The sequence below is a fragment of the Alligator mississippiensis genome, chromosome 6 (assembly GCF_030867095.1).
Source record: "Alligator mississippiensis isolate rAllMis1 chromosome 6, rAllMis1, whole genome shotgun sequence".
Classification (NCBI taxonomy): Eukaryota; Metazoa; Chordata; order Crocodylia; family Alligatoridae; genus Alligator; species Alligator mississippiensis.
Genome location: NC_081829.1, coordinates 20,321,612 through 20,336,288, shown reverse-complemented (window position 1 = coordinate 20,336,288; position 14,677 = coordinate 20,321,612). Strand labels below are relative to the sequence as shown.

The 14,677-nt window shown below is 46.2% G+C and overlaps 1 protein-coding gene across 2 annotated transcripts in view; it reads left to right on the top strand.

The window, feature by feature from the left end:
- The window catches only part of ANTXRL (ANTXR like), a 98,900-nt gene extending 92,075 nt beyond the window's left edge, over positions 1–6,825 (top strand). For both annotated transcript variants that reach the window (XM_019499454.2, XM_006276176.4), the window contains exon 19: positions 3,530–6,825. In XM_019499454.2, the coding sequence (XP_019354999.1) occupies positions 3,530–3,751 (222 nt within the window). In that variant the 3' untranslated portion in view covers positions 3,752–6,825. The remainder of the gene's footprint in view (positions 1–3,529) is intronic.
- The last annotated feature ends 7,852 nt before the right edge of the window (positions 6,826–14,677 follow it).

The following is a 14,677-nucleotide window of genomic DNA, read 5'->3' as shown; positions in this document are numbered from 1 at the left end:
TGTTTCATGAAGGTTTCCAGGCTCTGATCAATAATGTTTTGGAAGGCTAAGCTCCATAGTGCTTGCAAAGCACTTTGAGATCTTATGATGAAATGGACTAAGCATGATTTATTATTATTATTTTTAGTACCATTTGCTCCTCCTATTGTCTCCTAACTCTGGAATTGTAGTGCAAGATAACAGTCCAGTCTTGATTTATTAGTGGCTTCAGTGAGTGTTGAGAAGAATTTGATCCAGTATTAACTGATTGTTGACAGAGAGGATTGCAAGCTAACACTGCTAATCTTGGAAGAAGAAATGTCACAATATATACATCGATCATCCAAATCTATTTCTGTCAGACTCTCCCAACCCAACTGTATTTTTCACGACACAATGCAGTGCATGGCCTTTAAATTACCCATCTGTCTGACAAATCAAAGAGCGTGGCAGAAACTGGCAGCAGTTTGACATTGCCTATTGCTTTAACTGAAGTGAAAGTAATGCAAACAGATTTATGGGGTCCCCTTTGATTATAGACTATGAATATATTTAGGACTGATGTTTGGGAGGGAGACTGAACAGAGAGGCTGAAAAGGCTTGTAGGCAAAAACCTTATGAGTTTGTAGCTTTATTTACAGGGAGGAAGACTATTTTATTTAATATTTGGCTTTTTCCCTCAGTTGAACAAATGAATTTCATTCCCAGAGTGACTCTTCTACACAGCAGTAATATTCTGGTGCTATTATCTGGCCCTAGCAAATTCATGACCCTGTAAATGTCACAGAGTTTCATAGACTACAAATGCAAAATCCAGACATTTACTAGAGCACTTTCACCACATTTGCTGCGTGCAGGTAAATGTTGTTGGATTTGTTAGGCATAGTTTATTAATGTAGCAGAGGGCACAGAAAACAAACCTAGTGGGAAATAGGACAAATGGCAGTTAGAGACAAGGAAGGCCAGGCCAGGGGCAACACCTGGTTGCACTGCCCTGTTCTGCCACTGACTCCAGTTGTGACACTGGACAGCTCTTTTAGGAATTGTCTTCACTGCAGATGTAAGCTATACTTTTACTTGGATGTCCCCCTTAGCTTGCTACTCATGAAAACCTGGCTCAAGTGTAGTGTGGCTTTAGACCGGCCAGCTGATTTGTCTGGGCTACAGGTTAAAGCCTGATGCTCGGTTTAGTAGCCTGTCCTCTTTGCAAAGAAGGGATAAACCATTGAAAAGCTAATAATCTTTCAGTGAAAAAATGGCCAGGTGGCTCAGCTTCCTGCAATGCAAAGAACTGTGGGATGGGATCCCAGAAGCCCTGGTGTCTCACATGAATGAGTCTAGCTCCAGTGATGACACAGGGTTGCATTTATTCATGTAGTAGCAGCCTTTTTTTCCCAAAATTGTATTGTCAAGAACCAGGGCTCAGCTGTCCTACACACTCTAGAGGGAATATTGGCAATAACCAACAGGCAGATGTTTAAACATCTGCCTGCCCTTACCCCTTTTGCATAGTCTCAAAGATGAGATGAAAAGAAGAGCAGAAGTAATGCACCACATGGTGTGGAAATTCCCACTTGTGCACGTTCAATTTGTTGACAAATTCTGTCTTTTAAGAGCAATGCTTTTGAATCAGTTTCTGTAGAAATGTGGGTTATGGCCACTGCACACATAATTCATTTTTCAAAATTTTGAGGCATTTTTCAGAGCTGCAGCCAATGTACAGGCATTGGCAGGCTCCAGCACATGACCAGTAGGGGTGTCATGCCTGAAGTCTTGGAAAACCATAATCTTCATTTTATTTGGTAGTGGAGGGTCTCTCAGACTCTTTTACATGGTTTCCAGCAGTCACTTTATTGTAAAACCCCCTACCCATCCACCCCAATCCAGGTGAAGATGATTCGTGGACAGATGCATTGCATAGCTGTCATGTCTAGCAGCAGCAGCAGCCATGCAATACTTTTCAATTTGCTCATTATTTAAGGAGCTTCTTTAAGCAGCAGTGAGGAAGGACAGGCCTGGAAGCTGTGAAGTAAGGGAGGGTGGGGAGGCAGGGCAGCAGCTAGGGTGTGACAGGGATGGCTGAATAAGCCTTTGGCACATTTCAGTCAGTAAGTGCTGGATAGTGCCAGAGGTCTGCTCAGGGGGAGGCTGGATGGGGCCAGAATATTTCTTTCTCCCTCTCTTTAGGGCTCTGTTTTGACTGAATGAAGTCCAGTTTCTGTTTACTTCTATTTCATACCAACACTCCACATGTATTAAAGAGTTATTCTCCATCTGCCCAACTCCCATACCCGTAGCCCATAAGTATGAGTATATCGTAGGAGGCATCTATTTCAAGATCTCACCAGAGAAGGAACATGCAATTGTATCACCTGACTGCATGCTCTCCATGTGGGGCCTTGGTCTAAGGAACTTGCAGGCTGTGGATATACTGGCAGAGCTTTACTTGCACATGGGATCTGATATGAAGTGCCACTAGTGTGGACACGGCTATATCAGCAAACATGTATTGTCTACATTATAGCAACCAGATGTTACAGGTAGCAGCCCTGTAGAGCAGCAGATTGAAAGTCCAAGACCTCCACAGCTGTTTAATGCTCCTATTTATAAGGTAGATGTAAATAGCCTTATGAAGGTCCTTATTTGAAAATGAGCTCCCACTAGCAGTCAGTGAGGTAGGGGAACAGGGAATTTTGTTTCTGCCAGGTCATGGAGGTATTGTGTTTTCCCCTGGATGCGATGGAAGACAGCAGTTATGTTAACGTAGGTCTGAGCAGAAAAGGCCAAGTGTGGGACGTGTTCACTGAGCTTGAATCAACTTGTCCTGCATATGTCAGCAGTCATTAGACACTGCCTGGGCTAGTGACTAAAACAGGGACCTGGGAGTCATGCAACTTGGATTCTGTTCTTTCTGCCACTGACTTGCTGTACTGCCTTAGACAAGCCCATCCCTCCTTTTCGCTGTAGTTTGGCCCTCTGTATCATAGCAATAATACTTACCCTCCCATGCAAAAAATGTTAAGATCTGTAACTGGAAAGCTTCTTTGTACATGCAAAGTATCTTTACTATTATAGTTTAGTAGTCTCCAGATTAACACCTCTTAGTTTAGTAGTCTCCAGGTTAGAGACTCTTAGATTTCTTAGATCCAATGAAGAATGTCTTGCATTTGAAAGCTTGTCTAACCCTATTACGCAGGTGGTCCAATAAAGGATATCACCCTAAGAAATCCTTGCCTCTTTACTACTATAGACACTCCATTTCCAAACACCAACAAGCTCTCCCTGGAAGACTATGGAGCAGAATCTGAATTGCAGGGTTCTTTCAGGCTCTTTCTCTAACAGACTCATCCAAAAGCTGAGTCAAAATGTCCCATGTTTGGGTAAAACTGAAATTTGTGACTGGGGCTGACTGAATATCTATTGAAAACTAAAGTGATTGATCTTCACTGCTCTTGACCTCTGTGGCACCAGGATTTCTATTTGCTATTTGCTGCTAAAGATGCACAGAAGCACATGGGGTTTCATGAATATTGATTTCTCTTTTAACCAGGGAAGATGCATAAGCTTCACCCGGGTGAAATCAGACGGAACCTCCACCCCTTACAGTCCGCCGCCGAAGAATGATGCCATCCCCCTCAACAGTACTACGAGAAGCCCCTCTCCTGCAGCCTCTCTGCAGCCTCCTTCCAGGCAGCCGCCTCCAGGACCACCACCCTCCCGAGCCCCACCAGGACCGCCACCATCACGCCCACCCCCACAGCCTATGGCTTAGAGTGTGGCAAAACCAAGATCGACAACACACATCTCTTTGCTGAACACAGCATATTTATTGAGTCTTGGTTTACAATTGAAAGGTATCACAATTTGTTGCTGGTCAGCAAAAAAAAAATTGCCACGTGTCAATTTTAATGTATGAATATATTTATACTACACATGCTGAGTAAACTTTCAGCTGTTAGATCCACAGCTGCTGGGAAGGGAACAAAACCAAAATAATCATCTAGACATAGTAGCAGCTTTTATACGTATAGAATGTTTATACTTTTATAGGATTTATCCACACGTGATGTTTGTATGACATGTCATATCAAACATTAAAATCCTAGTCAGATACACATGCATCAGTCAGTTGATAGCTGCCACCTGCAGAGGGTTAATTGTGGGGCACTGAAACAGTTGCTTCTTTTTCCCACAAGCAGCAGTGCCTCAAAATGCAGATATGAAACAATAATTACAAAGGCAAATGCTTTGGTTCTGCAGGTGGAGTTTCCTTGGTTGATGATAGATAAAGGTGAAGTTCTGTTCCACATGCCTTTGGGAATCTAGTCTGTGGGTCCTATGCTGTGATTTTTTTCCTCCTAAAATCAGCATTAAACCAAAATCTATGGATTTAGTCCTTTGTTATTAATTTGCATCTTGACAGAATCCAAAAAGGCTCAGTTTGGGTTTTAGAAATGCCAGACTGGGGCAGATCCAGGTTCTTTTTAACACAAAGTTCAGAGGAATTTGATGGAGAGAAAGACCTTCTTTTGGGCTCTTTCAGTAATTTCCATTTACACAAAAATTCTCCTCCGTGGAATGGAAACATTTGTAATCTACACAAGAATGTCACTTTATGGAAACAACTTGTGTTAAATAGATCAAGAGCTTATAAGAGAATGATTCCACTTCTTTTAGTAGTGCAGGTTTTCTTACACTGTTAGTAGGATTGGGCCTTTTTCTGATTCAGATATCTCAGACTTCACACACGTGTAAAATACAAAATATGGCTTATCAGCAGGGGCTTCCCCCTTTTTTAACACACCAAGTGTGAGAGACTTCTGGCCCATGAAGAGCAATGAGCCTCAGTTCTGTTTGACACTAGAGAATCATGCGCACGTGCACATGGATAGGCAGGTAGCTATGATGTGAGGTAGGATTCGAGAATGACTCATGAATGATGCTTGCTAAGTGCTGCCTAAATGGCTTGGGAGCAAATAATCCCCAGTGGATCAAAATAATTTCTGAATGTACCGTTCTTAACCCAGTTACATGTTATATCATATGAGAAAAGTGTCTGCAGGTTCACCTGCTGGCTAGCACTACCTTTGTTCATGTGATTTATATAGAAGCAAAGGTGGCACTTACGGGGGTATAACTCAATTTATTTCAAACTTCAGTCAGTGTAAAATTGGAGTTTTTTTGAATCTACCTAAATTCTCATGGTGTTTCTTTTCAGTATTTTAAATCTCCCCTGCTGCCTCTGCAACACAACCACCACTGCATTGCATGAGAGCTGTAGTTCAAAGCTGGTGAGAAGCACAAATTAAACCACCAGCTTATTTTCATTGTCGAAACTGAAGGCAGCACTAATGTAAATGTACAGTGTTGGCTGCAAAAAGGACATTCAGGTTTTTAAAAACCTGTCCAGCTGCAATTATCTCAGGAGTTATAATAACAGGGTTGAGAAAAAAAATGAGGGGAAGGGTCTTTTTAGTCTGGCCAAATCTTCAGCTAGTGTAAAGTGGTGTAGCTCCACTGAAGCTAAGGGAACCTCACACAAATTTATGCCAATTGAAACCCTGGCCCATGATTTTTAACATGGCAGCATGCCCATAATGCGATGTGCAATGAATATTTCACAAGAGAATGATCTTCAATGAGCATGCACCATCATTTAAACCTGCCTCAGGTGAGTGTCTAACAATACCCCTGAGGCAAGGGGAAATCTGCAACTGGCAGCAAGTGGCACTTAGCACAGGTGTAAACTGTGGTGGAAGGGAACAAAGTATCTGGGAATCAAACCCCAAGTGATCTAGATTTGTCCAGGATCATCTTGATTTAGCATATCAAGATGAGGGCCACCTCCTCCCTTCAGCTCATGCATGGATTTTGGTGAGAGGGCTGCTGTGAATTAAACAGACCTAAAGGTAACAAAAGTCAGCTCTAGGGTGGAGTGAAAGAGTTCATTGATGAGTGCATTCATTTCATGAACTGTACCAGTTCAGATACACATGTACCCATTTTTCCTAATCCTTTCTATTCCTGTCAGTCTTTAAACATGATCAGTAATATCCTTTGTCATTTTCAGTTTGCTTAAAAAGCATTTACTTAGAAATCCCTGCTTCTGTAAATATAGAGAGTTTTACCTGGAGGAGACAGAATGCTTCTGGACCTTACTGCTGGACAGTTAGAGTAATTTATTAAAAGGGGCTTAAGGTGAATAAATACAGATGGCTGAGGACATGATGAATACAAGTGTGATTATGCAGTATAGCATTTTCATATTGTTCTCCGTAACTTTGGGAAAGAGGAAATATTGAGTACTTCCTAGTGTGTTTAGAAGTTTGCTACTGAGCTGATGCTTTTGAATAATGCATAGAGAATCCTAACGTTTATGAGTGCTTGAACCAATACGTAGGTTATAGTAGATTTACATTTGGGGAAACAGTTTTTTAAAAAGGAAAACAATGTACTGTACTAATCTTTTCTAGAAAGGTGTATGCTTTGGAAATAGTGGGGAATGTGGGCTGATGTAACAGCCTCCAAACAAACTGGGGGCTGTGAGTTTGAGGAAGTTTGATGGAACTTGCTGGATTTCTTATTTCTGAAGGGCTAAGAGGGTTTTATCCAGGGAGTATGCTTGTTGCCGGTACGTGTTGTACAGCTTTCTGTAACTAACAGGCTGCTTCCATGTTATAATTTGTATAACCTTTATGCATTTTGTGCACCTGCTTCATCTCTCTGAAAACCCCGCAACAACAATGCCTACATAAGAATGTGGGAAGTTGTAGCCAAACTCTCATAATCCATCCTAATGTAGTCTTAATTGATTTACAATCTACAATAAAAGTGCTTAATGATTTAGAGGGAATGGTTTTGCTGTATTTAAAAGAGCACAAAAGGTAGAGCAGTTGTCTTGCAAGTCAGATGCCCCATCTTCAAGACTCATGCTCCTAGAATTCCCCAACATGTACTCCAGCACCTATGGTTGGTCTAAGAAAAGACATGATACTCCTCTTTTGATATCATCCAAGAATATGTGACCCTTCTAGTGCACAGTCCCTGGTTACTTCCATTATGGTGTGGTTAAAGCAGTGGACTGGGAGCTAGCTTCCTGAGAGCCATTCCATCATCTGCTACTGCTTCATTACATGGCCATAGGTAAGTTGCTTATTCCCCACCTATGAAATGGGAATTTCAACCCTAGAGCACTTCACAGGGGTGGGTCATGCTTAGTTATGTGGGAGCATAGTCTAATGTAAGGTATGTGGGTGTAAACCTAAAGTAGCCTCACCAAAATCCCCCAGTCATGTCTGTTACACTCTGGTCACAATTTCAAAGTTATGCTTCCATCTCTCAATATAGCAGAAATAATTTCAAAAGATGTAGGACAACTGACCCTCAATTCTGTGTCACGGAGCAGCCTATGGTGAATTTTACAGCTGCAGCATCATGGGGGCCAGATTAGGGCCAGATCTTGCACTTCTGACACTAGCAAAGCTCTCGCTGACTTTAGGACTCTTGCCTGAGTAAGGACAGAAGGGCTGGATCCTATCCTTTCCCTTCTCACACAATCTGTATCTTCATATTCTGAATCCTTGGGGTATCTGGATAGAGAGAGAGATGGTTTTAGCAGAGATGCATCAAAAGCAGAGGTCACAGGAGAAAGCCACAAAAATCCCAGATCAGCAGGCTACAATTACTAGTAATCACAGTGGTGGGAAAGCTGCTGAGCTGCACTCTGCATGCAGTCTACGCAGTTCAATCAGCCACAGCTCTGTGTGGAATGAGGAAGGTAATGCATGCAGATGGGAGTGGGCAGATACAAGGGCAAAGCCAGCTGGATAACTCAGGCCACTGGGAAGCAAAAGAAAGAAGCACTACAGCCCACATTCCTCCTTATACTGGGCCTGGTCCTTTCCTGTACAGGGACTGTAGCAGCATAAGGGCTACCCTGCTCCAAACCCTCCCTAAAACATTATTGTGCATGAGGCTTCTGTGAAGGCAGCTCAGAACTAACAAAGGCAGCTGCTAGGCGTAGAGGACTCTGAGCCAGGCATAGCCTATATACCTGACCTATGGCCCTTTGTACTGTAATGGGGCTCCAGCAGGATGATCAGTTAAACACCAGCACTCACAGCACTACTGTGAGTCCAAGGGTGCTTGCCATGAAAGTGGCAGAGCTGATTTGGGGCATCTGGATTCAGTGGTAAGTCACTGCACCAAAGCTGTGGCATGCTTAGGCAGGTAGAGTCTGTGCTGGGGTGGAATGCAGTACCTCAAGGGCTGTAATTTGCTTGTTTCTAATTTGAGCGGATGCCTTCTGTCTTGGGGGGCTGCATTCCTTAATCAGCAGAATCAGTGTCTGACAAAGAGCCAGGCACTTTCCTGCTCCTCTCCCCACACTGACTATGAGGCAAAATTTGCCATTTGGTTTTGTGGCCTCTGCTAGTTTCTGCCTGGCTCTAACAAATGTTGTTCCATCTGCTCCTTACAGGAAGAGCTACCCGGGACTCTTGGGAGATCACATAAATAAAAGCTCTTCTGGAGTCAAGGCTCTGGGCATTTTTATTCTATGTTAACAAAAACCTGACACTCAATGCAGCTGTTGCTGGTTAGGCTTCTAATACAAGCTGCATGCTGGAGACAGAGGATTCAGGGCTGACCTCAACTTCTCTAGAGATCAGGAATGTCTGGATCCAGGCCTTTGGTTACAGTCCGGTCTATAAATAGCCTGTAGTGCTGATTTAGCATCTTTCTTCCTAGCAGATTTTTCAAAGTCAAGAGAACACTATACCTAGATATACAAGCCTGTCTGCCTACTCCACTGTAATGATGCCAACAGCAAAGCTCTTACTGACTTTAGCAAATCAGGACAGGAAGTGAAAAAGGCCCTCAACTAATAAAACAACTTGCAAGAAGTCAGTTACCTCTATTTGAACCGGATCCCTGTTAACTGTATTCTTAAAGGAAGAACTGTGATATGATCCTTAATGAGCAAGAGTGCTCTGGGACATGTTTCAGAACTCCTCCAAAACACAGCAACACCATGCTGAGGTATAGACTTATCAGTGTCCTTCTTGTAGCATGAGCAGCCTATACCCACTCCAGGCAATGCTCTGATATTCCACTGTAAGTCTCCCGACTAAGCATTAACCCAACCTTATTTATATCATTCAAATGAGGTGATGCGGCCACACATCAAGATAGGATAGTTGCAGGCCCTGCATAAGTAGGAAAGCCTAGATAGAGACATAACACCACACATGGTGAGAACAGGGTATTGTTAAGATGTTATGAAGTTTGCTAGTGCCTCGTGCAGATGACTCAAAGTACATATGGGCTAGGGACAGAAATTGCACACGAACTAGCATAAGTGATCAGAAATCGGGTCAAATGGAGCTAAATACAGACAGTCAAAAAGCCCAAGGCTGAATCAATTCAGTCTTTGTAGGTTACTTTAAGCTGCAGAAATTAAACTGAGAAACAACTGAAAAAACATTTGCTTTTGATTCAGGAAATACAGCCACATGCCTACAGTGGCTCAGGCTAGAAGCTGGGGGGGGGTGCTACAGCACAGGTGTCTGACACACAGCCAGCACAGGCTGCATACTCACTTCTTCCTGCTGCCCCAAAGTCTCTGAGATTTGCAGTCCAGAATTGTAACAGCAGGACTCTGCAGGGTTGCTCATCACCTCTTCTTCCTGCTTCCAAGTGCCTCTGGGATTTGTAGTCCACAGTTGCAGCCAGCAGTTAGTTTGAGTGGGGGAAGGGGTGTTTAACCCCCCTCCCTGGCCCCAGACCCCAGCTGGGATTTGTGTGGAAGGGCCATCCCTGCCTCTTTCTCCCCCGACCCCAACCTCTTCTGCCAGAACAGATAGCACAGCCCAGCCCAAGGCTGGAAAGCATGCTGGCATGCTAGAGGACTCTAATTTAACTTGAACCAGGAATGGGCCTGGGACAGAAGTTCCATAAACTGATTTGACCCAAATCAATTAAGTCTGATACTACATTCAACCAGGTTTATCTTAAACCAGTTTCAGCCATTTTGAAACTGTTTTATGTGCAGTGAACTTCTGTCCTATTACAGGATTAGACCAGTTTCTAATAACTTAAACTGGTTTATGCATAACTTCTGTCCCTAGCAGTTGTTCACTTCAAATAAACTGCTTGCAAAATTACTGAAACTGGTTTAAGAGAAACCTGGATGGATGTAGTATCAGACTTAACTGATTTAAGTTAAATCAGTTTATGGAACTTCTGTCCCAGATCCCCTCCAGATTCAAGTTAACTCACAGTCCCCCAGCATCCCAGAATGCTTTGCACCTCCCCCACAAGTCACCCACCCCTCTCACAGGTTGGACAAGCTGTCTGCTCCAGCTGAGCAGGGAAGCATGTGCTAGCACCCCCCGGCTTCTGGTCTAGGCCACTGCACGCATGTCTGTTCATTTGCCTATAGGTTCAATCTACACAGCTTAAATTAACCTGCAAAGATTGAATCAATTCACCTTTGGGCTTTTTGACTGTCTATATCAGGCTTGTCCAACATGTGGCCCGTAGGCTGCCATGTGGCCCTCCAAGCTGTTTTCTGAGGCCCGAGGTGCTGTGATGGGAAACGAAAATAAACACTGTACTTTCATTTCAGGGGAGGGGGGTGATGTGATACCGCTTCCTGTGAGGTTTTTTAATATGGCTCACTGGGTGACAAAAAGTTCATGATCCGGCCCCACATTCAAAAAGGTTGGACACCCCTGGTCTATACTTAGCCCTTTACCACAAAATTGACTTGCATGACCTTAATGCCATTGTATCCACACTGGCTCTGTGCTTGTAGGGGCACAGTCTGGTTCCGAGTGATGCAGTTAGCTTCATAGCTCTAAGAATGCTTTTTGCTGTGTATTGTGGAAGAACTTGTCTGTCCTTTCTGGGGATCAGAGTAGAAATGGCATAAACTCAGAAGTTCATTAAACTAAAGCAGCTGTGGTTTGGCATGCAGCGACGGGGAGAAGGGAGGTCTGTAACCTATGGACTAGGAACAGACATTCAAAAAGCTGGAGCCTAAATTGATTCAATCTTTTGAAGGTTAGTTTAACCTGCCTGGATTGAACCAATTTGGAACTGAACATACATTCATGAAATGCAGGCACATGTCTGCAGTGGCTCAAGCCAGAAGCTGGGCGGGGGGAGGCGGAAGTTCCTAGAGCAGGTCCTTGGCTGCAGGGAAGCTATGGAGAGCATGGCCAGGCCCCAGCAGTAGCCTGACATGAAGTGGCCGGAGGGGGTTGATCCCCTCCCTGTCATAGATTCATAGATATAGGGTCGGAAGGGACCTTGCAGATCTTCTAGTCCGACCCCCTGCCCTGTCCCACCATCAAGGAGGTCCCACCTGAGCTGAGGTCCACCTGGCACTCCCCCCTGACTGCTGCCACAGAGGGGCATGGCCCCCTGAAGTGGAGGGGGGTTATTCCCTCCCTCTGCCCCCAGGGGACCGCAGCAGGGTTTGCCCTCTATGACTGCTACTGCCACTGCTTCCTTCATGTGCAGGGCAAGTAGCAGGATAAGCCCATTCCTGTCCCCTCTGCCAGTCACTGGAGGGAGAAGGGAATAACGCTGCTCCCTGCTTCCACCCAAGGGGCCCTAGCAGCAGGTGTCTAGCCATAACCCTGCCTGACAGCTGCAGTGGCAAAAGGGCAGGGCCCTTGATGGGGGCAGCAGCTCCTGTCATAGTGTCAGGAAGTGAGAGCCCCTTCCAGGTGGGAGCGCTGTGCTGCAGGGTGGGCAGGGCTGCGGTGGACTGCATGCAGCAGCACTGGGGCTCAGAGGGGGCCAGAGCTCCCCCAGTGCTGCCACCACTGCAGCCCACAGTAGCTTTCCTCACCCCACAGTGTGGCTCCCTGCCGGGAAGAGGCTCGCACTCCCCAACACTGTGACAGGGCTGCTGCCCTCGTCATGGTTGCTCTGCCCTTGCTGCTTCAGCGGCTGGGCAGAGCCAGCCGGAAGGGAGCAGGGTTATTCCCCCCTCTACCCCCAGGGCACTGTAGTGGGGTCTGCCCACCCTGACTGCCATCGCTGCTGTTCACTCTGTGCCTGGGGCAAGCGGCAGAATAAGCCCCGTCTGCTGGATTCATAGATTGTAAGGCTTGAAGGGACCTTGAAAAATCATCGGGTCCAGCCCTCTGCACCAGGCAGGAAAGACAACTGGGATCAGATGAACACAGCAAGGTGACCGTCCAGTCTCCTCTTGAAGATTTCCAGGGTAGGTGATTGCACCACCTCTGGAGGAAGCTTATTCCACAGTCTGGACACCCTGACTGTGAAGAAGTTTTCCCTAATGTTGACCCTGAAATGATCTTCCAGGAGTTTATGGCCATTACTCCTGGTTTTACCCAAGGGTGCCCTGGTGAATAGTTGTTCACTGAGCCCTTGATGTACTCTCCTAATGTAGCGATAAACTGCTACCCAGTTCCCTCTCAGCCATCTCTTTTTCAGGCTGAAAATTCCCTGGTCCCTCAGCCTTTCCTTGTATGGCTTGCCTTGCAAGTCTGTGATCCTACAGGTGGCTCTTCTCTGGACTCTCTCATGCTTTACCACGTCCTTGTTGTAGTGTGGCACCCAGAACTGGATGCAGTACTCCAGCTGTGGTCTCACCAAAGCTAAGAATCACTTCCTTGGTTTTGCTGGAGATGCATCGATTGATGCATGCCAGAGTATTATTTGCCCTGCTGGCTACAGCATTGCACTGCTGGCTCATATTCATACTGTGGTTTATTATTACCCCCCGGTCCCTTTCATTTGTGATGCTGGTCAATGTGACGCCACCAAGACTGTAGGTGTGTAGGGAGTTGTTCATCCCCAGGTGTATCACCTTACATTCCTTGATGTTGAATTTCATCTGGTTTCAACTTGCGAACCTGTCTAGATCCTCTGTATCTGTAGCCTATCTTCAAGCATGAACCATAACTTGGTGCCATCTGTGAACTTGGCCAGTGAGTTCTTCACCCCCTCATCTAAATCATTGATAAAGATGTTAAAAAGTACTGGACTAAGCATCAACCCCTATGGGACACTGCTGCCCACTTCTTGCCAGGACAATACAGATCCATTCCTTAGGACTCTCTGGGTCCTACCCTGCAGCCAGCTTCCCACCCACCTGACTGTCTTGGAGTTAAGCCCAGAATCTTCCTATTTTCTTGCGAGAACATCGTGGGATACTAGATCAAAGGCTTTTTGGAAGTCAAGGTATACAATATCAACCTCCTCTCTCTTGTCCAGGTAGAGAGTTACCTGGTCATAAAAGGAGATGAGGTTGGTAAGACAAGCCCTGCCCACGACAAAGCCATGCTGGCTGTCATTCAGAATCCTACCTTCTGGAAGACTATCGCAGATAGACTCCTTGATGAATTTTTCCAGGATTTTCCCTGGGATAGAAGAAGTCAGGCTAACTGGCCTATAGTTACCCAGGTCCTCCCTCCTCCCCTTCTTGAAAATGGGCATAACATTGGCCCTCTTCCAGTCCTCAGGGACCTCTCCGCAGCACCATGAGTTTTGGAAGAGTTTTGCCAGGAGTTTCGGATGCCAGAGGGAGGGGGGCAGGAAGGGGCTTATTTCGCTGCTTGCCCTGGGTACAGAGTGAGCGGTGGCAGCAGTGGTCAGGGCAGGCAGACCCCACTGCAGTGCCCTGGAAGTAGAGTGGTGAATAACTCCACTCCCTGCCCCCCCGCTGAAGAGGGCCTGCCAGCCAATGTCTGGCCCTGCCCCCTCCCGGCTGCTGGACTGTGACAAGGGCAGCAGTGGTTTCCCTGAGTGCTAGCCCCTTCCCAGTGAAAGGGCTGTGCTGTGGGGTGAGGAAAGCTGCTGTGGGCCACAATAGTGCTGGGGGGCGGGGGCACTTTGGTCCCCTCTGAGCCCCGGTACTGCTGTGCAAAGTCTGCCACAACTCTGCCTGCCCCGCAACACAGTGCCCCCACCGGGAATGGGCTCACACTTCCCATCACTATGACAGGGGTGGCTACCCCCAACAAGGGCCCTGCTGCAGCAGCCAGGAAAGGGCACAGCCAGACACTGTCTGGCAGAGCCCCTTAGGCAGGGGGCAGGAACAGGGTTATTTGCCCTTCCTCTGGCATCCAGCAGAGAAGGCAGAAGCCACCTTATCCCACTGCTTGCCCTTCACATGGAGTGAGCAGCAGTGGTCAGGGTGGGCAGACTCAGCTGTTGACCCTCGGGGGCAGTGGGGGTAGAGGAAGAATAACCCTCCTCCATTTCCCCTCTGCCTCAGGGTCCACGGTGGCCCGCTGCTGCAGCAGCAAGGAGGGAGTGCCCAGCCAACCCAGGTCGGGTCCCTGCTGGTGGGACAGGGAAGGGGCAATTAAAGCCCTCTCTGGCCAGATCCCTGTCCCTGCTTGCCCCTGCTCAACTGGGGAGCAGAGGGGCAGGGCCAGCCCTGCTCTGCTGGAGCAGAGAGCCCAGTCCAGAGAGCATGCGAGGATGCTGGAGGAGTCTGGTTTAAGTTCAGCCAGGAAGGGGTCTGGGACAGACATTGCATAAACTGATTTGACCCAGATCAGTTAAGTCTGATACTACATTTAACCAGATTTATCTCAAACCAGTTCAGTCATTTTCAAACTAGTTTATGTCCACTGAACATCTGTTCTTTTACAGGTTTAAACCAGTTTCTAATCACTTAAACCAGTTTATGTGTAATATCTGTTCCTAACCA